At 40.5% G+C, this 25,021-nt stretch overlaps 1 protein-coding gene across 15 annotated transcripts in view; it reads left to right on the plus strand.

Moving 5' to 3' along the window:
• Window positions 1-4,053: 4,053 nt before the first annotated feature.
• The window catches only part of pax2a (paired box 2a), a 37,565-nt gene continuing 16,597 nt past the window's right edge, over window positions 4,054-25,021 (plus strand). Inside the window, exons 1-7 of one of the 15 annotated variants that reach the window (XM_084735190.1) lie at window positions 4,054-4,662; window positions 6,177-6,354; window positions 7,396-7,593; window positions 11,895-11,980; window positions 12,822-12,941; window positions 13,844-13,888; window positions 23,065-23,240. In XM_084735190.1, coding sequence (XP_084591316.1) covers window positions 4,620-4,662; window positions 6,177-6,354; window positions 7,396-7,593; window positions 11,895-11,980; window positions 12,822-12,941; window positions 13,844-13,888; window positions 23,065-23,240 — 846 coding nt within the window. In that variant the 5' untranslated portion in view covers window positions 4,054-4,619. The remainder of the gene's footprint in view (window positions 4,663-6,176; window positions 6,355-7,395; window positions 7,594-11,894; window positions 11,981-12,821; window positions 12,942-13,843; window positions 13,889-23,064; window positions 23,241-25,021) is intronic. The other 14 variants (XM_084735191.1, XM_084735192.1, XM_084735197.1 and 11 more) reach the window with 14 other exon arrangements.

Raw genomic sequence — 25,021 nt, forward strand, 5'->3', positions numbered from 1 at the left:
GCTTTTTGTTGTCGCCTAAACCGTTTAGTTTTGGATGATCGGTCAAAGATTCTGACAACCAGCGGGAAGAAGCACGACGCCCAGCCGGGGAGGGAGCGCATGGAGGCCGGACAGATCTACTGGGCTGCATCGGGGAGACGCACCATTAGACAAGGGAGAGCCATGCCTCACAGCGCTGGTCGATCAGGTAAGGATTTCTGCCTCTGCCTCATACTAATGTCAGTGTTTGTTTGCAGGTATGTTGGTTGCACTGCATGTGTGGGACAAAACTGTGACGAGGCTGCATGAAGCTCCCTCCTTATATATCTGGATTTTTATTTGATTTTTATTATTTTTAAAAGGTAAAACAAAGCAAACTGTGCTTTTCCTTTCACGTTGAGTAGTGACTTAATGTATTTCCACGTCGTTTGTTGTTATTTTATTATGACAGAAATTATATTTTGAGGTGGTGTATTATTATTATTATTATTATTATTATTATTATTATTATTATTATTATCATTATTATTATTGTGTTGTTGTTGTTTTCAGTCTATTAACATCACCTATATGCTCGGGGCTGTAATTGAAAACATAGATCACAATCTAATTCACCTCTCAATTTTGGGTTTAGATGGGAAGATCAATGGAAAACAGTTGTAATGATCTAATTAATTATGGCAAAATTAAAAGCAAGTACAAAATCAATCTGTGGTGGTGTCGGGGATAGAGTCAAATTGATATCCATCTGCTCCCGTTATAAAGCACATGAATAAGCAATCTAAGGACGCAGCTGATATCCTGCAGTTTGGCATAGCCTACCCATATGGCTTTGGGTGTCAGGAGACACCAAATCATTGTGGGATATTACAAGTGACTCCCGGTATGATGCGGATGTTTTGGCTAATGGGGGAAAATAGATCCAAGGGAAATGTGTGCAGAATTACAGTTTGGTAAAATTAGCTCTTAAATATATCAGGTGCGAGAGTTGACAGTGAATGCCTCATGGCAAGTGAGTTTTGTCAGCGTTTGCTTCACTGACACCTGGTCGTCCTCAATAAGATAATTGTTTTAATGGCGTCCATACATTTAAGTAATGCAGGTTGAAAGTGCTTACATTTTAAAATGTTCGTGCTGATTTTAATAAATCAATTCATCATTAAAATTATTTCTCAATATTCAAACATTTGCACACAAATGTTTGCACAAGACGAAATTTAATCTTTAACAAGCTTCACACACTCAAAGTCAAACTTTCAACTTGCTGTGACCCCTAAACTGGGGTCAGGCGACTTTAGGGGTCCTCAAATATATTCCAAGTTCCTATTCTAAAAAAATTAAAAATGTTCATTTTCTATGCATCTTTTATTTCATTCTTTAATTTCAACTTCTAGAGGCAGATATTTGAACTCAGATCAAAAAAATATCTAATTATTTTTTAATAAGTGAAGGTGATCCAGGGACACTGACACGTTAATGTTAGAAACTCCTGCAGTAGCGACACAACAGAGAGATAAGAACAGAAATATCGATTGTTGACGTGGACGCGCGTTACAGGCCATATGTTTCAAAAAACGTAGCTTAGAAAAGGATTTGTTTCGTCCTCCGTGGAAATTCATCATCATCCCCTCCTTCTTCTGTCTCCTCTACCTCTCCACTTCAATATTCGTATTTAAATACCAATAAACACATTTATTGTTACTATTTATCATTATTAGTTAATTTGTATTACTTAATATTTGCATTTTAAATCGGAAAAGTGAGTTTCTGAAGGAAACATTAGTCAGAGTACATGCCTAAAATTTAACATCCACTCATACCAGTAAAAAAACACTTTGATTTGAAAGCTGCAACATTTCTGTAATTATTTTAAATGAAATATATTCAAAATCAGGTGTCCTTATATTGTGTGGTAACTGTGTCGAGGCTCTTCATTGTGTTACACAGGCAAAATAAAAAAAAATCGAAGTCAATAATCGCATTAAGTCCTTGGTGTCTGGGCTTTTAAAAGGGGTGAAGTCAGGACTAACAGTTTCTTAATTATCACGCCGTTTGTTTTGCTGTAGCGCTGCTGTGACACCGGGACACCGTCACCGTGGCACTGCACAGAGGTATACGGGGGGCAAATCGGGGTGTTGTGGGGGAAATAGCAGCAGCTTTAGGGCAAAAGTGCACTGACGTGTGAAATTACAGCCCATGGTGCTACATATTGTACCAGAAGCTCCCTCCACCCCAAAAAAGAGCAGAAACAAAAAGAGGAATCGTCCTTAAAGTTGTCCAGAGGGCAGCTGGACGCAACACGGAGTCTTTTGCCATAAAGTCCACCAAAATATCACATTATTATTATTATTATTATTATTATTATTATTATTATTATTATTATTATTATTATTACATTGTGTTATAGTCTCTGAACAGCAAAAAACATTAATTTAAATAAAGGAAAAATGAAGAAAGATGGCAGTTTTATACCTATATTAAATTTACCACAATTAAACACTTCACATGTACATAAACATTGTGCTAAAATCATGCAAAGGTACAAAAAAAATTGACATTATTATGCAGGAAAAAACGGCAGTTGCTTTCGCTAAATATCAGTTAGTTAGAGACATGCAGAACTTAATGTTAATCTCATGCTACAGAACCATTAAAGTGAGTACTTTTAAAAGATATTTTTTGAGTGTTTTTCCTCATTGTTTCCTTTCGGATTTAGTTCTAGCGGAAGAGATTAAGAGTGCATAATTCAGCTACAGTAGGCTTACAGGCCAACCTTTGACCCAGCAGCCCCAGCAGCCCCAGCAGCAGCAGCCTACCTGCCCGCCTGCTCGCCTGCATGAGCACAGCGGGCTGTAACCTACTGTATGAGCGCCATCTACAGAGCGATGCTGCACACAGGCGGTGAGTGGAGGATGATGATGATGATTATGATGATGATGGCCTGCTGACTGACTGACTCTCTCTCTGCAGGCTGCACCTTGCACACCTCAGTGTCTGACCACAACAGCACGGCAGTTTCGTTGTAACTGAAACTGGTTTTGCCTGCAAGGACTCTGGAAAAATATTTGTCAAAGGTTTTTTTTCCAGATTAATTTAAAGGAACAATCAGTGAGTTTTGACCGAGCTGCTTTTAAACGCACCAGTAAGATAGTTGATTGTTGAGCTTCGATCCCAGGACGTCAAATACCGACGTTTTGGAATGGTAAAGGTTCCTGAACGCATCAAAATGATGAGAAAATAAGTAACTACAGTCATAGGGCAGGGTCTCTGCAAATACAGGCACTACACACTCGTAGTGGGACATAAGTGATGATTGAAAGGGACTGTGTTTACATTGTGTTTTTTGTTGTTGTTGTTTTGTTTTTTCTTTTGGAAAATGATGCATAGTATGCCTTTTAGAACTGAAAAGTAATTTACATGAGACGCGTGAGGTGAAAATAGATTTTATTGCTTTACTTCTGCTGCTATTTCTTTTCCATATTTGAAAAAATAACTTTATTTTTACACTTTAAACCAGAAGCGTAGAAATGTTTTATTGGGCAGCAGGAAAGTGAGAAATAGTTCAGTTTTATTATTATTTAATTTACAAGAACATTTAGAGATTTTCTAATTATTACTGTTGTTTTCAATAATTTGTTTTAGGGTCTTCAATATCACTTTAAAAGATTTAGTGCCAACAACAAAAATCTTCCCACCCCTGAGCCAAAGTCTCCTCATGTGTTTCTATCACGAGTCCTTCATATGAAAACATTTCTCGATTTTAAACAACACACACACCATCCTGACAGTGCTTTACCTCTCTTCTACCCCCCTGCCTTTAATTTCCTTGATTCTTCACCCCAAAGTCTCATCATTTCCCATTTCGTCTCCCTCCCCTTCCTGGCTGTCGGATGCAGGGACCTCCTCATTTGAGCTGCAGGTTTTTACGTGGGCGAATCACAAAGTGTTGGAATCTATTGCCTTTGTCTGACAAGTCATCCATCTCTATGCGAGGGGATCTGTGGGATGGAGGTAGGAGAGAAGAGGAGAGGGGGGGGTGGAGGGGAGGGGAGGGTGGGCTGGTGATCTGTGGGACTGCAGCTTTTAGAAACAGACACACAAGGAGAGGGGTTTCATTCTCAGCCCAAAGCTTCGCTCAGGCACAGCCCATTCTGGAGGAGAGGGGGACACACTGCTCCATGTTGTTGTCATCTCCGCCCCTATCTGATTAAACCACAGCACAACACAGCACAGCAGAGCCCGCCGCGCCGCGCCGCTCCTCCACGCCGGCAGAGGAGAAGGATTTCTCGGCCGCAGACTCCCGAGCGGACCCGTGGACACTCAGCTGCTGCTTTGTTTTCCTCATGATGTCCTTTAAACACAAACAGTGAGCCGCTTTGAGTCCATGTTGCTGCGACTGGTGCGCTCTCTGCACACGCGTGGGTCATGCTCTGCACCTGACAGCCAAGCTTCTTCTGCAGAGTTTCACAGGAGGAAAACTTAGAAGTTGTTCACCACTGCTGCAACCTGCGGACTCCCACACGGACTGTTTTACACCAAAAGAGAAATCCTTGTTGTTGTTTTTTTTTACTCCTTTAAAGCTGCACCACAGAGGCGAAACGGCGACCTCAGTCGATTACCTTTCTTTCCTTTGCTATCCCATGGATATTCACTGCAAAGCAGACCCCTTCTCGGCGATGCACCGTGAGTATACTGAATAAGTTTTTACACGACACCATGTCTGTGCTGTCACTTTATTTACTGCACAAAATAGATTGAAGATATTTAATTTACACGGAAAGCAAGAAGTTAGAAAATATGCATGATCTCTTTATATATATATATATATATTATTTTAAGTCTATTAAGGCTCGTAATTTGCCACCGATTTATTACTGTACTGAAGATAAACACAGTTTTCTAATATTAAACATGTTAGTATCTTTAATCAATTTTCCGGGCCCCATTTCCCTTTTAAAACAGTGGCAAAGTTTTGCTAGAGTTATTTGAAACAGATAAAAAAAAATACGTTGATTTTGATAATAATAAAAAATAAGGCTAGGACGCAGGAAAAAACACAATCAGCAGACACTAAAATATTTTAACACAGGAACATTCCTTCATTATTTTGAAGCTCACATGGGTAACACAGGACTTTTGTTCTTATTTTTATTTTTTAGTTCGTTTTGTGAAGCTTTATGGACTCGGGTGTTAATCAAAATGAGTAAATGTAGACTAGTTTGCGCTATTAAACTTTAAGTGACCGAGCAGAAACTTCCCAATTTAAATACAAAGCTTTTATTACCTGTGAAATGACAGAGACAACAGCACTGCTGTGTGTAAATGCACGTAAACGTGACACTTTATTCGCCAGCTCTCGCTTTAGATTTCAAAATAAAACTGATGGTTGAAAAATGAAGCAGTTTTCTTCAACTGAGCTGTTTCATTTTCTTTGTTTTTTTTTTCCTTCTCCATACGATATGGGTAAAGAAGACCCGGGCTGTGTGTAAATTATTTATTCCTCCTCATTCGCACCATCCGCGTTTGTAATATGAGTTATCAAAGCTCATTTCAATTATTTACAATAATTGTGCAAGGAAAATTAAACAGGTTGAAACATAATATCGGCGACATGTGTTAAGCTGCAGCAGGAGGAGATGCTCCTGGAAAATATTGCCTAACCAGACCAATGTTAACAAGGGGACCGAAGAGTTTTAGATTTTGTGGTAATAAAAGGGCCACTGAGGTTCATTTATTTATTTATTTTCACATTCTTTACATTTAATGTTGCTTATTTAATTTTATTTCTTATTTTATTTATTTGAAAACAGCACAATCCTACTTTGATTTTACGCTTCAGTTTCTATCACATATTACCCAACGATTATTATTATTATTATTATTATTATTATTATTATTATTATTATTTCAAAATCCACTAAAGATAAATTCAGAATTCATACAGCAACAACGACTGTTGACCAAAATTGAAATGTGTGTGCTCATATGGGTGGGTATAACGTACATTGTACTGTATGTGTGTAGGTTAACAGTAATTTAACTAAACAAAAACTAAATAAAACATTAAAAAAATAAATCAAGTAAAATAAAACACATACATCTCGCCCATTGAATGAAATACTAAAAAACGAGTCCAGATGAAGAGAAAATATGTCCTCTGCAGGTATGTAATGTTATGCTCCCCTGTGCTGCTGTTGTAACCCACGCAGGGCACGGCGGTGTGAACCAGCTCGGCGGGGTGTTTGTGAACGGCAGACCCCTCCCGGACGTGGTGAGGCAGCGGATCGTGGAGCTGGCCCACCAGGGCGTCCGGCCCTGCGACATCTCCAGACAGCTACGGGTCAGTCACGGCTGTGTCAGCAAAATCCTCGGCAGGTAAAAGGAGGGGATCCACCACCAACCAACCAACAGAGCCCTTGCTGTGTGTGTCAAACATCAATCTTCTATTATAGCTCGTATATGCGCACCCAGCTCTATTTCAGCCTCAGTCATCGGTTATATAGGCAGGTCATTTTTTTCTCCTTTTTCTTTCTCTCTCTCTTTTTTTTTTATTTTGCTTGAACACAGCAGTTCTGCGTCCGAGATTTTCTATCCATCACCTGCAGCCTTGCGAGAGAAAAGCATCATAATCATGAAATAAATTTTAGGAGGAGAGTTTACAGCTAAACATTAAGGATAAAAAATATCCTGCAGGAATATGAGGCTGTATTAATATTATAGGAGACTGGAGGTGATAAAGAAAGTGTGTAAAGTACCATCAAAGTACCAACTTAAAAACTGACTTTTCACACCACACTCTACGGCCGCTATAAACTCACATTTGAGTGTCATAATCCATTAGAAAAATACCATAAATACATTCTTTACGTTCCTATATTTTTCATCTACTTTAAAGCTGAGAAATTAGCTCTACATCATTTTTACTTCAGAGCACAAAATGCTGTGAGATAATATTTTGAAATATATTTTTTTCAGCTATCAGAAGGCATTTCAGAGGTATTTCATTCCACACACACTGAATGTTTGTCACCAACATTTACCAATAGGTCATGGTGGCATGTCGTGCATGCTGCTGTAACCTCATGGAGACCTGGAAATGAGGTCCAAACTGTCCTTTGTTCTGTCCGTCTCACTGCTTATATTGTGTGATTTTTAATTACACTGCTTTTCGTTTTAAAAATCCGCTCTGTTCACCTTACAGCTGACACTCAGTTAGGCTCATATAACAGCACACTTCCACACCAATTAATAGATTAAAAACGCCGCCATCATATTTGTAGGTAATTTTACATGTAACTGCAGAAGGTCGGCGGAGATTTGTGTCCACACAAATGACATTTAAAGCCATCAATCAGACTGGATTGTTGAATTATAAGGAGGGATGCATTCAGGAACACTCCCTCTGTCTCCATGCAGGTACTATGAAACCGGCAGTATTAAACCCGGAGTCATTGGTGGCTCCAAACCAAAGGTTGCAACTCCGAAAGTGGTGGATAAAATTGCAGAATATAAGCGCCAGAATCCAACCATGTTCGCCTGGGAGATAAGGGACCGACTACTGGCTGAGGCCGTGTGTGACAACGACACCGTCCCCAGCGTTTCATCCATCAACAGGTAGGTGGAAATTAAATTGATTTGATTTTATTATTTTTTTAAAAAGCATGCCGAACTGTTCCAAAGCGGAATCCTTTCTGAAATCTGGCTTGTATTCATTTATTTAAATGTGTGCATAAATGTAAGAGAAAATGAGGAAAAATCCCATGCGTAAATTGGATAAATCAGCTCCGCAATAAGCAGATAGCTATTTTATCTTAAGTTCCAGCCGAGCCTATCCGGGGTGGTCTCACAAGTGCAATTCAATCCCCTGTGCGGCCCTCCACAACACAGCCAGCACACGGGGGCTGAGGCTGGGGCCACGAAGAATCACATCTGTCTCGATAAAAACCGATCAATACCGCGTAACCAGATCCAGAGGCAGAGGGAAATACCCAACAAAGTCGTTCAATACGCGGACCACACTGCGACAGAGGCGGCAGCAGCCTCTTTATTGCCAAACCAATTGCTCTGTTTTCCAACAGCGAGGTGAATGTGGACTGACAACAGATTACGCATTTAGGCGAGTAGTGTGGTCTTACAGTTCTGAATTATTCCTGTTTTAATCACATATTATTATTAGACTATTATTATCACTATAATAAATATTATTCGGTTTAATTAAAGAATAATTCTAGACTAAAACAAATTGCCGTCCAAAAACCGTGTTGATTTGTGGGTAAATGGACTATAAAAGAGTTTCTGTTCCACTGCAGACACCCTACACCTTCACCTTTCCACATGAAGCAATGGACAAAGTGTCTTTAGACAGAGGACGCCGATGAAAAGCCCCAGCAGTGCATGTGTGCAAAGTGAAAAAAGCCCCATAGTGGCTGCGAGTGATGAACTTTGGTTAGGAGGCACTGTTCCAGAGAGCTGGTCATCGGCATTACATTTTAATGAGCTGAAGAGAGTCTCATAACACATCCAGCTAAATGCAGGAGATGGATGAATCTTTTACAAAAAAGGAGAGGGAAGATAAGAGAAATATTAAAATCAGGCTGCCATGGAAAGGATGATTTCAACAGGTCTTTCGTTCACCTGTTGTTCAAAAAACCATGGAAAATGTATTCAAGGGTGTGTGGAAGTTTAGTTTTGGAAAACTTTTCTGCTTGGTTTGAACAGCACTATTTAAAAAAAAATGTCCTTTGAGACAAAGCTGGCCTGCATGTCAATAATTAACATCAGACCTTGTTGCAATGCACAAAAGCATGGCATCAAAAATCACAGCATGACAAAAAGCAAGTTTCTAGTCCCCCAACTTTATATTAACACTGAAGAACGTTTATTTTATATTTATTTAATAGCATAACAATGCACACAAGTATTTTGAAATAAATTTAACTAACTAACTTAAACTCCAGTAATAAAGCAGGTTTTTCCTTGCAACTGTCGTCTTAGTGCTTGCTCGTGGTGGTAACTGTAAATAATATTATAAAGAGTGCAGTCTTTTTTAAAAGTGCTCTGAGATCATTTCTATAATGTTTGGCACTACACTAAGAAAACTGACTTGACTAATGCAGGGGTTCTCAAATAGGGGTCAGGGAACCTCCAGGGGTCTATGGCACTCTGCCGGGGGGGGCTGAAAAGTTTTCAGATTCATTCATTTAAATGATCCTGATTTTTTTATTATTATATTTTTTTTTAACAAAGGGGTTTATGGTTCAACAAATAATATTTTAATTTAAAAATCTAGAATAGTTCATAGATTACATTCTAATTGATCTATAACTCTTAATATATGAATCGTCCTCATGCCAGTTAAGGATCTATCACCCAAATGTCACCAGGTAATGATGGAAACACACTCTTTCTACATGCGTATTCTGTGTTGACATGCTGCAGATATTTTAATAGATGTATAATATCTTTCTACCTCATTTGTCTTGTGTTGTTCTGTCAGAAAAGTAACTAGAAGTATAAAAAGGCTACATCAAATTATTGCATGGAGCACACACGAAGGGTTAAATTTTCTCTTGTAATGGATCCTTGGCTGAGAAATAATGAGACTAATAGTTGTATATAATTTTCACATTACAGACTATTTTAAAATGTCTAGTGTGTTTGTATTTTCCTGCTGGTCTTAAGAGGAGGATTGGGAAAGATGTGGAGGAGGAGGAGTGTGAGGAAGAGAAGTATTAAAGGCAGGCAGGGGAGGGAGAGACAGAGACAGTGGACCCCTGGTGGTCTCTGTGGTTAAGGGTCTGACCTCTGCTCTGTTGACTAAAGAGGATGTCCTGGCTTTAAACACATTTTTCCTGCATGAATTATTAAAGATTACACAGAGACTGGGTTGCACTTTGTTTTGTTGCCGCAGAGAGGAGTTTCCACCCGCTGCACCGTGCCCAGTGGACACAGGCAGTACCCAGAAGGTCCTAAGCGGCTTTCAATCATATTGATCCACATTCTAATCTTTCTTTGGAGATATATTTTTTTTACAACATCCAAACACCGGAGTCGTTAATTCACCCATCCAAATTGCTTATTCAATATCAACAACATAGACTTGAAACAAAGTCCTTGAATTTATGAGGCTCCCTCGAGTCATGAGGTCAGATAACTGTTGTGGTGAGATGTTAGAAATTCAAATAAAATATTGATGTGTGTTTTCTGGAGAAGGCTGCGATAGCCTTTGTTGCCCTGCCTGAAGGAGAGAGTATGGAGGACACATGAGATAGTGAGGGGAATGAAAAGAGTCTGATGTACATTTTTGCCCCTGAGGAAGTTAACCCTGTAGCTGCCTGATGCAGAATTGATAGCTCATTGCTGGATGCTGCATGCACATGTGAACACCTCATCTGCAGTCTGTAAAAGTCTGTTTTTGTCACACCTCTCGAGCGAGAGGGGCTTCTTCCTTGTGGGATTTCTGTTGGTACACAACGCTGCCTGTTATTCAATGATCTCACGTCCGTCTGTCAATCAAAAGATTACCATAGTCATGCTTTAATGTAATGCGATCATGTCCCATAAGAGCTTGAGCTGGGCTTGTGTAAATCCCACTGTACCTTCCTGTTTTAAAACTTTCATATTTTGTTGATTTTTGAAGTCTATGTGGACAAAAGCAGCAGCGTTTTCTCCACCAAAATCACAAATATTATGTCAAAAAATGATCTAAAGAAATATCTCCTGCTTATTTTTAATTGGCTAACATAACTTTTCTTGGGAAAATGTGAACATCATGAGAATAACTATATAGAAACAGCCGATTCTAGGTGATGTCTTGTTTGCTTATGTTGTTCATATAGAGATATAAGTATTCAATTTAGACTGTTTCATAATCAGTTTTAAACTCCTTGTAGTAGCATTAAGAATTAAAATCTCCACGGTCTCTAATTTGTGTCAAAGTTTTCAGGTTATTGGGACTGTTTGTTTTATATTTTATTTAATTATATCAAAGCGCAGCAGAGATTCAAATCCATAAGATTCAGCAGTGGTCTCAGGTTGGGCCAATAAGACACTATTGCTTTCCTGTCACATATAATTTATAGATCACCATTTGCATTTGCTGTTCCTCGCTGCCATTCGTCGTCAACTTTTCTATCCCACAGTCCCAATCAATAGGCTCTGATCCTCAGTGAGCTCGGAGGATTCCTGTGTGTTACACTGAGCAACGAAAAGACCAAAAATAAACTACAACAGACACCAGAGAGGTGACAGAGAGGAATAAAGAAATGAATCAGAGAAGAGAGAGGGAAAGAAAGAGATGAGGGGTTTGAGAGATTGTGCAAGTACAGTAAAAGAGAGTGCACATTGGACAGTGGAGCAGAAATGAGAAAAGGGGATGAGGTTGGGGAGAGAGAGGAGTGAAAGATCAGGTTTGAGAGATGGAGAGAGCACGAGCAAGGAGAAAAGAGGGGAGTGGGGAGCAGGAGAGGGAGATTATTAGAGTTGGCCAGGTAGAGCCAGTGAAGCTGATCATTGAGGTGAATTGATGTGATTTCATGCTTTGTTTGCAAGATCATTCAGACCAAAGTGCAATGAAGACTTTCCCGCCACATCACATCTTACTGGTGTGGGGACTTTATCATATTTCTAACCTCAGAATCCAGCTAGATTGAATCCACAATCTCAGGGGGCAGCCCCCCATTCAGCCCCACACACGAGCACGGAGATTGGCCCTAAAGCCCCGAGATTGGCTATTTGTGACAGGGGCCTGAATATGAGGATACAAGCGGCCCAAACCATGGAGCACTTGTACATGCACGGGTGTAAGTGGACCTGATGTGCCGTGTTTAAGTGTCCCGGGGCGGCCGGGCTGCTGTGAAATCTCCATGCTCTGCAAGCAGTATTGATTGATCCGTGTCTGTTGTTCACTTTACCAGGATTATCCGCACCAAAGTCCAGCAGCCATTCCACCCGTCCCCTGACGGATCTGTCACGCCGCTCTCCACGCCCGGTCACACCATAGGTGAGCGTGAACGAAGGCTACACACACATTGCAGTAGAGGTGCAACGATTAACTGATTAGTCGATCAAAAGAAAATTAGTTGCCAACTATTTTGATAATCGAGTAATAGTTTTGGTCTTTTTTCAAGCGACTTTAAAAAATTGCAGGTTCCAGCTTCTTAAATGTGAGAAATTGTTGCTTTTCTTTGCAATTTAAGGGCTGCAACAATCGATTATTAATCAATTGCCAATTATTTTGATAATCGATTAGTATTTTTGAAGAAAAAAGTAACAATTCTCTGATTCCAGCTTATTACATGTGAATATTTTCTGGATTCTTTTTTCCTCTGTGACAGTAAGTGAATATCTTTATGTTGCGGGCCAAATAAGACATTTTTAGACATTTTAGACATTTAGACATTTAGATGTCATCTTGGGCTTTGGGAAAGAGTGATCAACATTTTTCAGCATGTTCTGACATTGTGTAGACCAGACAACAAATCGATTAATTGAGAAAGTAACTGACAGGTTAATCAATGAAATTAATGGTTAGTTGCAACCCTAATAAAGAGTTTTGGGGTTTTAGACTGTTGGTCAGACAAAAAAATCACTTTGGGCTCTGAGAAATTGTGATAACCATTTTTTATATTTTTTAATAGCTTATAGACTAATTGATTAATTGTAAAAATAATGAAAATAATCTTAAATTGCTGCCCTAGATTACCACACAATCACATTAGCCAATCAGGGCTGCTGAAACCGGAAACTAGAAGGAACACCTGAACATGAACACCTGAATGCACCTGAATAAACACACACACACATACTGTACACACACACACTAACTGAGCTTTCTCCATCAGTGCCCAGCACAGCCTCGCCCCCTGTGACCAGCGCCTCCAACGATCCCGTAGGATCCTACTCCATCAACGGCATCCTGGGTATCCCCCGCTCCAACGGCGAGAAGAGGAAACGAGACGATGGTAAGGAAGACACAAGATCCCTTTGTTTTCCATCCTTTTTAATTCTCCCCATCACTCGTCTCCTACTTTTTCTCCTTGTGTGTGAAGAAGATGGCATTTATGACAGCGCTGCAGCCAAGTGTGTTTCTGTGTGCCGTCTCCAGTGACTTGTTATGTTGTATATCAGGCAGGGTGAGTGTTGAGAGAGTGTTGCGATTCAATCAGCTTCTTGATGCCCTGCGTTTTTACCATACGCCTACAGAGCTGCATCTCAATTTTATACCATGCTCAGATGTACTGTAGATATCCCATATAGCTGTCATACAACTCTAATCCCCCTTGGCAAGGCATCAATGCTGCTGCTCCTCGCTTTCATTCTTATAATATAACAAAAAGGCAGAAAAAGAAGCTTGATACTATCAGTCAGTTACTTAACATTCTGACTGAATTATATTTTATGCTGTGGTGCTGAACAGCATTAAAATATTCAATAACAAAGTCTTTTTTTTTACACTAGACTCTACTACCAGGAGACTGGCAAGAAAACAGGCCTAGATATGCTCAAAGATTAAGTGGAGGCCTATCCGGTCCAAGCCAGAATTTCTCATTCCTCAGTGAGGCAAGAGAGTGGACACACACGGCCCGAGGGCTAATAGATTATCGGTTTTGCAAACAATTGGCTTTTTTAATGCCTATGAATTAACATGTCCCTGGTGGAGGCCTGAACAGGTGTAGGAACAGACCGGTGGAGGCAGGGAGGGGGCTGTATGTGTGTGTGTGTGTGTGTGCCTCTGTGCCTGTGTGTGTGTGTGTGTTTCTGTGTGTGCTTTGAGGTGGCTGATGGTATGATATGGTTGAAAATGATCTCAAAGAGCACTCATCAAAACAGGGCACTTCCTTCTTTTATGTTTCTGTCTCTTTAGTTCTCTGGAGTGGCAACCACTTGGATGGAAGGAAAATAGGACATTGTAAGTTGAAGTTAGACAACCTTCTCTTTTGCTTTGGTCAATCAGATGACAACACTTTCCTCTCAATTGCTGTTTTTGCTCTTGCAGTGTTATGAGTTTATGAGGATGACGCGGGGGGTAGGGAATTTTTTCCCAATAAATAATCTCCCGAGAAATTAAAATAAATGAAGCTAAAGTAACTGTGGAAAATCCCATTTTCCATGTAATGGCATGCAGTTCAATATACAGTAATGCACAATGTAGCTCATTTAGAATTGATATCAGGCAAAGATAGCTGTGGATTTTTAACAACGACTATCTTTTTATTGATTCTAAATCTGGAATTTCCCCTTAATTTGATGTAAAAAAAAAAAAAAAAAAAAAAAAAAACGCAGCTTTTATGTTTGGTTATTTATGGTAATTTTCAATGGCACACATTTTTAAAATTACTTCAGCATTGTTGTTATTTTACAAAACAAACCATATTGCACTCAAGCTGGTCAAGACTGTGTCAAAGCAGAAAATTATTCAATCGAAAGAAATTAATCAACAGTTATTTTGAATATTGATTAATCCCTTAAGTTATTGTTTCAAGCAAAAATGTAAAAAAAATGCTTTTCTTCGTTATGTCTGATAATAAATGAAAAGTCTTTGGGTTTTGTGGTGTTGGTTAGACAAAAGAAGCTATTTGAAGATGTCATGTTGGGTTCTGGGAAATCTTTCACAGATTTCTTTTCACAATTATTTAACATTTTAGAGACTAAATTAATAGATTAATTGTTAAAATGGCATATTAATCGATACTGATAATAATCATTAGTTGCAGCCTTAGCAAAAATGTTAACACGTTACTTTGTCAGACAACTCAGTAAATATAAAAATGGGTAAATTGAATTAAAAAAAAGGGGAGATCCGGCGCAGCAAATAGTTTTCACGTTTACTCACTGGACCCTGTTGCATGTCTGCAAACTAATCAAAGATTTGAAGCTTGAAAGCATCATGTTTGTGCCTACACTGTGATAATTTGACGAACATAAAAAAAAAGCACTGCAGTCTTTGTACCACTGGTGTTGTGATGGTGGTGATCCCGGTATAGTGGCTGAAGTCAGCGGTTGCCCTTTGAGGAAGAAAAAGGTCCCCATTACTGGAGGGCTGTAGAGATAATGTAGTGTGACACGCGTTATGTACACCGGGTCCCCGTAAGACGAGCTTCAGGGACATAGGTGCCATAAGAGCCATTAATCTGTCCTTGTCATGTGTTATTGCAAATTAAAAGTAGCATGTTACACTGGACGGCTTCGAGTGAAGATGGGAGGAGGAAGAAGAAAGACAGAGCAGGGGAATGAGAGGGAAAAAAGTGGGTTCATGAGGGGAGGAGGGAAGAAGGAGGTCTTCTTGGCAGCCAGGATGAGAGTTGAGCAAGGATTAGTTTTAGAATTTGTGCATACATTCATACACACCTATGCACAGGATGGGAATGTGTGTGTTTGTAACTCTGCGGCTTCAGATGCTCCTCACACAGTGAACATAGTGACATTTAAAAGAATTTGCAATTCTGCAGAGAAAAGCTATTAATTCACAAATTAACATCTCCCCCCCTCCCTCCCACCCTCTATCTTGGATGTGCAAGCTATCGAAAAGACAAAAGAAATAGCCTTAAGGGGGGAAAAGAGAGAGTCTCAACCCTATCTGTGGAGAGATTGGTTTGCATGTCTGCAAGCAGCGATACCAATTATGCCAGTGCTGGGAGAATGCGTCTCAATGCGCCCCCTCCTTTGCCCCCCCACCAACCCCCCTCCTCCTCCTCCTCCTCCTCCTCCTCCCACCACCATCACCACCACCTCCACCACCACCCCACCCTGGATCTATCCATAGCCAGATTTATTTGTGTATCTCATTACAGGAAATGGAATGTTGTTCCTGCCAAATGCATTAATAGTGAAGTGGGGAAATTAGCCTGTTGTACAGCATGCTCTCACTCAGTCATTTAAACCTATGGTGGAAGTGGAAGCCAAGAAAAGGCAGAGAGGATTGGGTGACAACTGCTGTGTGATTGTCAAATGTGTATAATAGCACGAGAAGTCTGTGCACTTGTTTGAAAAAGTTCCAGTTGTTTCTCGAAGATAATTTTGAGCAGGGTTAAAAATGTATTCCAATATAATTTCTAATTGCCTTTTTAAAAATGCAGTCAGTAACCTAATCCCTAATAATGTTAAAGTAATGTAACTTGATTACTTTTGGATTATTTAAATACCAAATAAAATTATTTTTGTTCCGTGTTTATTAATTGTTTGCTCAGCTATTCCTTCCTTTCTTATATGCAAATGCTAGTTTAGATTAAAAGTAGTAATTAAGCAAATTTACATGTTCTTTGTTCGGTAGCTATTCATACTAAAACTTAAAATAAACCGCCATAAAATTATTCTGGAGCTTGTTTTCACCCACACACCACCCAAAATATTTTTCAGTTGTAGCAGTAGGCCTAACAGTTGTAGTAGTAGTAGTTCTTGTAGTATTCTAGTATTAACGATTGGCCTGTGCAGATAACACTAGTGGCTGGTCTGCACAGTTTGTTTGTGTAGCTAATGTTAGCAGTTGGTCTGTGTAGCTACTGATAGCATTTGGTCTGTGTGGCTAACATTAGAGGTTGGTCTTACTTGTAAATACTTATTTAGATTAGATGTCAAGTCTTTGGAAGATGACAGTATATCCACAATTTATGGCAGAAGTGTTACTGTTCTGTGTTCTGTTCTCCTCTTTTCTGATTTAAAGACAAAATACTGGTCCAGGTAAAAGTATTTTTTCATCAGAGGCCAGGACGCGTTACACTTAAGTGTAACGTGCTATTTTAAAATTGTAATCCTACTGATAATCCCCCAGTTTTACTCATCTGTTATCAGATCCTAAACTGAATTGTAATGGAATCCCTTTTTTGTATTCAAATGATGTAATCCTGTTACATGTCCATCCAATCCATTGCTAGCATGATTTTAAGATAATTATCATGTGAGACATATCCTCTCTAATTTGTTCTCTTTGTAAAGGAAATGCTGTTTTTATAAGGGCAGCAGTTTTATGTAAATCCAGTGTTTTCCTCATTTTAGCACGCAGTGACAGCTTCCTCCTGACCTTGCTGCTGTGTTCAGTCAGGTTGATGTGACCTAAGTGTATGTTTCTCTCATCGCTGGCTTACTGCGTCCTGGATGGAGCCCAGTGCAGCTCTTGGGGAGGACAGGCAGTTGGGAGCTACAGTGATAAATTAGATGGAGAAAGCAAAGGTCATAACTTGTGATTGTAGCGTGGGTGTGGGATGAGTGTAGAAGGAGCTGATGAGTGTGTGAGCGGGGAGAAAAAAATATGGCCCAGCAGGTTGTTCATTCATGACATAAAAAGAAGGATGGCACGCAGCAGCCGGAGTCATATCAACCTTGTTCAATAGCTTGAGGAAAAATGAATACAGTGGCTGTTTTGATTTGTTCAAATGTGATATTTGGCCCTTTTGGAGATTGTCCGGTGTGTATCTTTTAACACATATGACCCATTTGTGGAGTTTGAATCAGTTAGTGTATGGATTTGAACCTGGGCCTACACTGGTTGGCTAGTCAAGCCAGTCCATGACAATGAGTCAATAGAGGATCACTTTAGAAAATAAATGCATCCAGAGCGAGACAGAAATAAATGGAATCATGAGCACCATGATGGCCCTGATGGGGTGTGTGTGCGAGAGAAAAGCCCAGGTTTGAGAGGGGCCACAGAGCGTAACATAGAGACAAGAAGCTGTTAGGGCCCCGACAGTAGAGGAGGACACAAAAGGGTCGACATTGCATTTCTCCCCCTCCTCCTGCTCTGCTCTATCTCTGTCATTCTTTCTCTTCAACATTTAATTTCTCCTCTTATCGCCCCCCCTCTTCTCTTTAAGTCTTGTGGTTTGTTAACCATTCGCATTCAGTGACATGGCTGCATGAGACCCCACAAACAATATAGTTGTAAATAATATACAATGAGATCCGTCACAAAAATATAAGGAGAGGGAATTCACTCAATGGAGAGGAATCATGTCAGAGAAAAGTCAATTACGGGCAGCGATGCCGAGAATTAATGGAGCGGTGCATTACTCAGCTTGAGGAGGGAGAAAAGGCAAGAGAAAAGACGGGATACGTTAATTGCATTTCCACAAATACTCGCCACACACAGGGTGGCGAACGCTAAACGACAGACTGGTCCAGAGGAGGGTAGAGATGAAGGCAGAGGAGGACAAAGGAAATAAGAGATGGGAATGGAGTCATACTACCGAGGGAGAGGGTTAACTGGAAAAAGTATTTTTAATAAAGTTTTATTATTCTTCACTGTAAAAATAAACTATTTGTTTTAAGTTGACTGACTTTGAAAAGGTTAGTTGAGGTAATTTTGTAATGACTCAAAACAAACAAACTTTTCTAACCAAATAAACTCAATATTAATTCAGTTGTACTTGAGAAAACATATTTGCAGTGTTTTCACGAGTGTGGAAACAACAAACCATGACTTATCTTGAAGTGTTCAGGAAAGCAGTCTTTGTATCAAATTTAAAGAGCTGATTGAACTCTGTACAGTGCATTCATTCAAGATAAAAGACTTCAAGTTAGAAGAACTCATGTTTATACTTTCTGAAGTGTATTTAAAAGAAAAAAGAAAGAAATTTTTAAGTTTAATTAACTTGAATAAATAAAACATGCACATTTTTGCAGTGTAACGATCTGCTTTGTTTAAGGACATAGTAAATATATAATATACTGTATACTGTATATCATCTAGAATATATTGCAATAGTCTCCAAATCCACATTTTGCCACAAAGCGGCGGTTCAGTGTCTCAAGGACACTTTGATGTGTGGACAGGATTGGCAGGGAATCAAACCACCAACCTTGCAATTAAAGGCCAACTCACTCTATAATCTGAAGTGCAGCCACCCTCGTATTAATGTTACTCACAAACTGTATCCAAACAGTCGTGTACTTTTATTTATTTATTATAAACTTTCCGTCTGGATCTGAGAATTTAAAGTCAAAGTAAATAAAATAACTCGAGTGCTTCAAAATGCTATCGACACAGCCTCAGTGCTAGAAGTGAGTGGAGTGCAAATATCAAATAAGCATCGCCATGCCTGCTGACAGTCAGTACACTGGTTGGTGGTGCTAAATCGAATTAATAAAGCTCTTAAACACGCCACAACATAACAGGATCTTAACAGCCATGGCAGTGTTGCTGCCTCTCTCCCTCTGTCTCCCCCACCCCACCCACCTCTCTCCTTTCCGCTTCAGAGCTTTCATAAATATAGCTAGCTTACAGGGGAGGAGTGTTCACCCTCTGGGTATACCAGTTTGTTTGTGCTCTCTCTCCTTTTTTTTTTCAAGCATAACTGCATTTTTAAAAACATCAACAAATGATCCACAATTTGCGATAGCATCATTTCACCTATCAGCAGAGGACTCGCAGCCTCTGATCTCGGAAAACCCCGTGCCATTGATTTACGGAGAGAGTGTGTGCGGGAATTCATTTGCCTTTCAAACAAGCCCCCACCTCTGCTCCGCTCTGAGTTATCTTATCACAGGAACAGGGGAGATGAAAGAAGGACATAAAGTGCCACCATGCCACCGCAGGACGTTAACATCCCCCTCAGAGACAAAGCAAAACAGAACAAGCTTTTGATACCATTGTAGTCTGTTTCACAGTAGCTGCTGCCATTGGTTACCTCTGTACGTGTGTGTGTGTACACATGGCTGAAAGTGCATGAGTGTGAAAGGATTACAGCAACTTTTAGATTGTTTTATCACAGTGTTGTTAGATAAGAACTTGCAATTTCATGACTGTAGGTTGCGTTTGGAGGTTTCAGTTTGGTGCAAAGCTCTACAGTCAAAATAAAGTATAGGCCTATAACTTTTGGACACAGCGAGGTCAAACGGTGTCCGTCTGTCCAAGCTGATCAAAGAAAGTATTCACCAGAAAGTGCGTTGATTTAGGGCTGATGTGTGAGTGTCACTGCTGGAGAGTCTTGTTTTTATCTCGGTTTGTCTCCCCACACTTTGGTGTTAAAACGAAGAGACGCAGTCAGCTGGTGCTGTGGGAGTGATAAGAGAATACCTGCTGAGACACCCAAAGGGGTTGAAGAAACACTGAGAAAATGAAACAAGCCAGTCAATGAGACACACACACACACACACACACACACACACACACACACACACACACACACACATACGCAGGCGATCTGACAGTCAGGCTTCACACTCCACTTGACACACTGACTGTCAAAGGATGAATCTGATTTATTGCAGCTATCTTATGATATATGTCAAACACGAACCTCTAATGGCGAATTCTGAAAATAAATGATTTACTAGAATTTCTATTTAAAAGCCGAATCAGTAATTCTTTGACCACATAAATTTGATATATATTCACATATATAACTGAAGAATTAGAAATGGAAAAAATGTGTGTATTTGAGAAATTAGGCCTGTTTTACTCCAGTTTTTAAATCATTACTTATCATTACTTTTACTTCAGTCTTTAAACAAACCTTTAACAACATCAGTGTTGCTAATATTAATTTAGTTGTTTATTGTTTGTCCGTGTGTTAGAATATCTATCAGTCAATTAGCATGTTCCAATGTTTTTTTTTAACCTTGGCGGTGAGGCTTTGCTTTATGTTTAGATCAGAACCTGGTCAATATTGGATGTTTGGAGCCAATGTCAATATTTGGGGGTAAAAGACTTCACTGTACATTATCCTGCTTATTACACAGCTACTTACTTTTAAAAATAATCAATAATTAGACACAATTTAAATTGACTTAATTGATTTGAAAATTATTTTATTGCTCCTCTGAAGTTCATGATCAGAACTGTGTGCATAGTGACAGTCGGTCGTTCATAGCAGTGGTCTGTGATATATAAATAACAGACTTTAGAATGCTGTAATAGACCAATCAGAATCAAAAATTTAACTAAGAAGTAATATATGCATAAGCATGCATGCGTTGCTACGGATGCTATTCTGATCCTAGACGCTGGAGAAGCAATAAAATATTTTTTAAATCCATAAAGTCATTTTAAAAATAATATTTTGTGTGAAATTATTGATTTTTCTCAGTAAGTAGCCATGTAATAAGTGAGATAATGTACAATGAGTGGGTCATAATCGCAAAATAAGCCCCTACAGGATGATTCAAGAGCCCTCCACTTAGCATCGATGTCCTGCATCACCATGTTGTTGTTTATTCCAGAATAATGGCTTGCTCGCTGTACATTATCCCTCACATATTAAACTTGAATGTAAAAAAGGATCAAATACACATAAAATGCTACCAGTAAAGCTAAAAAATAAAACAATCTGCATAATGTTCTGTTAATGTAAAAAAGTTTTCATATTGGAGCATACTGAACAACATATACTTTGATACCACTATAGATGATGTGATAGGCCAGTATCAAGCAGATAACATCGTGGGCCAATATATTAGTCTGGCTCTAGTTTTGATCACAGAAAAGGCACCGAAAACTATCCTGTGATGAGAATGTATGTCTTCTTACAGCCAGTTCAGAAGGAAAGTGTGTGAGGGGGTGCTGAGTATGAGCACGCTCCTCCAGAGTGAATGACAAACAGTTGCTATTGATCGAGCTTGCCTCTTTTCTCCGACCAGCTGATACGAGGTAATTAATGACTCCATTTTCCTCTGTACCACTGACAACAATTGAGTTTCATACAGCAACACTAATGCTGCTCCAGCAGCAGCAGCAGCAGCACCCTCAAACCTCCACCCAAGGGAAAAAGCCTGTGCTAAAATATTCTGTTAAAAACACACATGTTGGGAGAAAAAAACTAATTCCTTCATAAATGTTACACAAAGCTAAAGTCAATATATTTTAGCAGTAAAACACACACATGCACACACCCTCATACCCAATTGCAGTCCTCTATTCCATTCTCTCCATGGATCTATTTCTTGGTGCGAGTCGGGTTCATCCTCTGGCCTCAGCCATTGAAAAAAGGTCAAGCAGCCGAGCAGAATGGCAATAACGCCCCTGAAATGGTACCATCAGTGGAACATGATTGATCAATTGAATTCCATAGCACAGAAAAATGTGGGATTAAGTAGAGTATTATACGCACAATGAGTTGAGGCATGATGTTCATTCCAAGTTCATTTCGCCTCCCTCCTCTGCCGGCGGATCAGGCAATCAATAGCGGCCTTGCATATCATATATCACCGCTGGCTCGCCCAGGAGAGAACATAATCTGCTGCAAATTTAGAATGACAGATTTGTATGGGAGCTAAAGCCCTCATCCGCTGTTGGCGGCAGGGTATAGGGAGGAAGGGAGGGTGGCAGTGGCAGTGGAGTGGAGGTTCCTGGGATGCTGGCTGGAGGTTTTAGCTGCAGATTTTTTTTTTTCTTTCTTCCAGTGTTCAGGACTTGATGAGTGAGCATAAGGGAGAGCTGCAGCAGCGGCAAGTGGCGGCGGGCTCCCTAGCTGGCCGAGTTGATAGGGTCAGAGATCAGGAGAACGAGGGAGGCACAGGCTCATTTGTTTATATAGAGTGTGACCGAGTGAGGAAATGCATACGCTTGCCCTCAACGCCCCGTCCTCATTCGGCCCTGAGTGCCGTCCCCACTCCATTCTGTTTTCCAGAAGACAGGCAATATGTGGGGGATGGAGGGAGAGAAGGAGAGACAGAGAGAGGGAAGGGTAATATGTTCAGGAGGAAATAGTGCAGTTAAATAATGGCTCTCCATTTCCCGCTGGCAGAATGAGAGGCTCTGTATGTAATCGCCAGCCCTACTTTCTCCTCCTGAAACACACGCTCTCCCTTACAAGTATATATTTGCACTGAAGGTAATCCATCAATTACCATAGACCTATCACATGATGACCGTGCTGATGGTGGCCACGAGGAGAGGTGGAGGCGGGGGGAGGCTGCTTGACTGAGTGAATGTGTGTGAGAGGGAGATAAAAGGCAAGCATGCTGGTGGGTCTCCCTGAATTTACTCCTGCTCCTCGTGCCATCACTCTCACACCCGTTGAGCTCAGAAAAAACATTCTCCTAGAATAATATCAGGCAAAAAGACTGGAGCTGTGCCCTGATGCAGAATGTTCTCACCCTCCCTCCCTCCTTCCCTCCCCATCTGCCCTTCTTCCTCTCCCCCTTTTTCTCTAGATGGCTCTGATGGCTCAGGCCCTGGCAGCGACTCTCAGGGCAGCGTGGAGAGTTTAAGGAAGCACCTGCGAGCAGACGCCTTCACCCAGCAACAGCTGGAGGCCCTGGACCGCGTGTTTGAACGTCCTTCTTACCCTGATGTCTTCCCCACTTCCGAACACATCAAACCTGAGCAGGTCGGCCACAAAGATTTCTTTCTACATCCTATGATATTTAGGCCTACATCTTTTTGCGCAGGTTTCTTTCTTCCTGTCTGTCCATAAAGAGAAAACTTGGCAATGTACATTTGGATAACCAGTCAGTATTGATGGTAAAAGGAGAACTATGCTTGGATTTCTAGTCTCCACCTTAGGAGAAGTGCTAGATGAGTATTTTTGTCACCTAACACTACATTTTGACCAACAAAGTAATAGCTCAGACAGGCAGTGTCAGACTGAGCCTGTCTGAGTGTCAGGGATGTAAAAAAATAATAATGACACCAGCTGTAAACAGTGGGGCACCAGCACAACAAAAGTTGTGATGCATTCATGGTGAAACAGTTCCAAACCCTGGTTTAATTAAAATTGTTTAATTATGTGACTTAAAATACAGCAACGACTATATTTCTGTAATAAAAACACAAATGGAAAAATTAACTATTTAACCATTTAAAGGCTCATAGAGGCAAACTAGCATGTGGGGCAGCCTATTTGGCTCCTTATCACATTCTCCCCACTGTATGGGCACCATAGAGGGTATTTTATCACATTTTCTCCACTGTAAGGGCACCGTAGAGGGCACTTTTATGAATATGTATAGGTTGGCAGATTTATTGGTCAATACACAGTAGTACACACTGAGCAGCTGACTACATTTACTATCAACACTACTTGACAGCCACGTAAAAAGGGCCAAATTTTCCCCTTAAGTTGTGGTAGTCAACAGTAAAATAATTTACATTGATTTGCAGCATCATATAGTGAATTAAGTGGTACACGTCCTGACACAGGTGACAAAAAGGTCTGTGCAACTTCTTGCTCAAAGCAACCTACAAGCCTACAGCCTATTACAGCGGATAACCTTTATTTACATTCATTAGACTGTTAAACAACACGAGACTATTAATTTTTCCATTGGAACTCTATGTGGGTGCCCATGCAGCCTTAGCAGTGCCCTAATTGAGTTCATTTTCATCTCTGCGCGATCACGGGGAATTACAGCGGCGATAAATCAGAGGGACAGCCCCTCAGCCCGCTATACAGCCCCTAATGCAGCTAATTACCAAAGTGATTTCTACGGCAAGATCAATACCAAAACGAATTGGAAATGACTTGCAATCACAAAGAGTGGAGGAGAAGGTATTAAAAAGGCGAGAGGAAGGTGGAGGAGGGGGGAGAAAAACGGCATCAGAATGGTCCAGAAAAATCAGTTTTAATTTAATGTAATATTAATCAGGCCGCTTTGCACTCTTTCCGCGCGCCTCCTTTTTTCTCCCTGTTTCCAACACCCCCTCCTTTTCTTAAACTGGTGAAAAGGTGGGATATTAGGCTATTAGGGGCTTGTCTGGTGTCTGCGTCAGGGCATTAAAAAGCCATTTTGAAGAGGCCTGGCTGAATAGGCCTCATCCCTCCCACACTTCTGGCAGCCATGTGGTCAGGTCATTCAGGCCCCTCTGTGCTCGCCACTCGCCCTCCGCCCAGCCCTGCCCAGCCCTGCCCACAGCCCATCTGCATGACAAAATGGCTCTTGTGCTGCTGAGGCCCAGCGGAATAGAGAGGAACATCCAGCCTAGTGCCAGGGAACAGTTGTAAGCAGACAATTAGAGTTTATCTGGGATAGAGGCAGACAAGACTGGGGTCACCAGCTCGCCCCTGTGGGACCCCAGTCCCATTGAGACAAACAGATGCACACACGCACCCTGATGCAAACACTCGCACACACAGAATGTGCGCACACACACTTATCCTTTCAAAGAGGA

The sequence above is a fragment of the Lutjanus erythropterus genome, chromosome 14, assembly GCF_056507025.1.
Source record: "Lutjanus erythropterus isolate fLutEry1 chromosome 14, fLutEry1.hap2, whole genome shotgun sequence".
Taxonomy (NCBI): Eukaryota; Metazoa; Chordata; class Actinopteri; order Lutjaniformes; family Lutjanidae; genus Lutjanus; species Lutjanus erythropterus.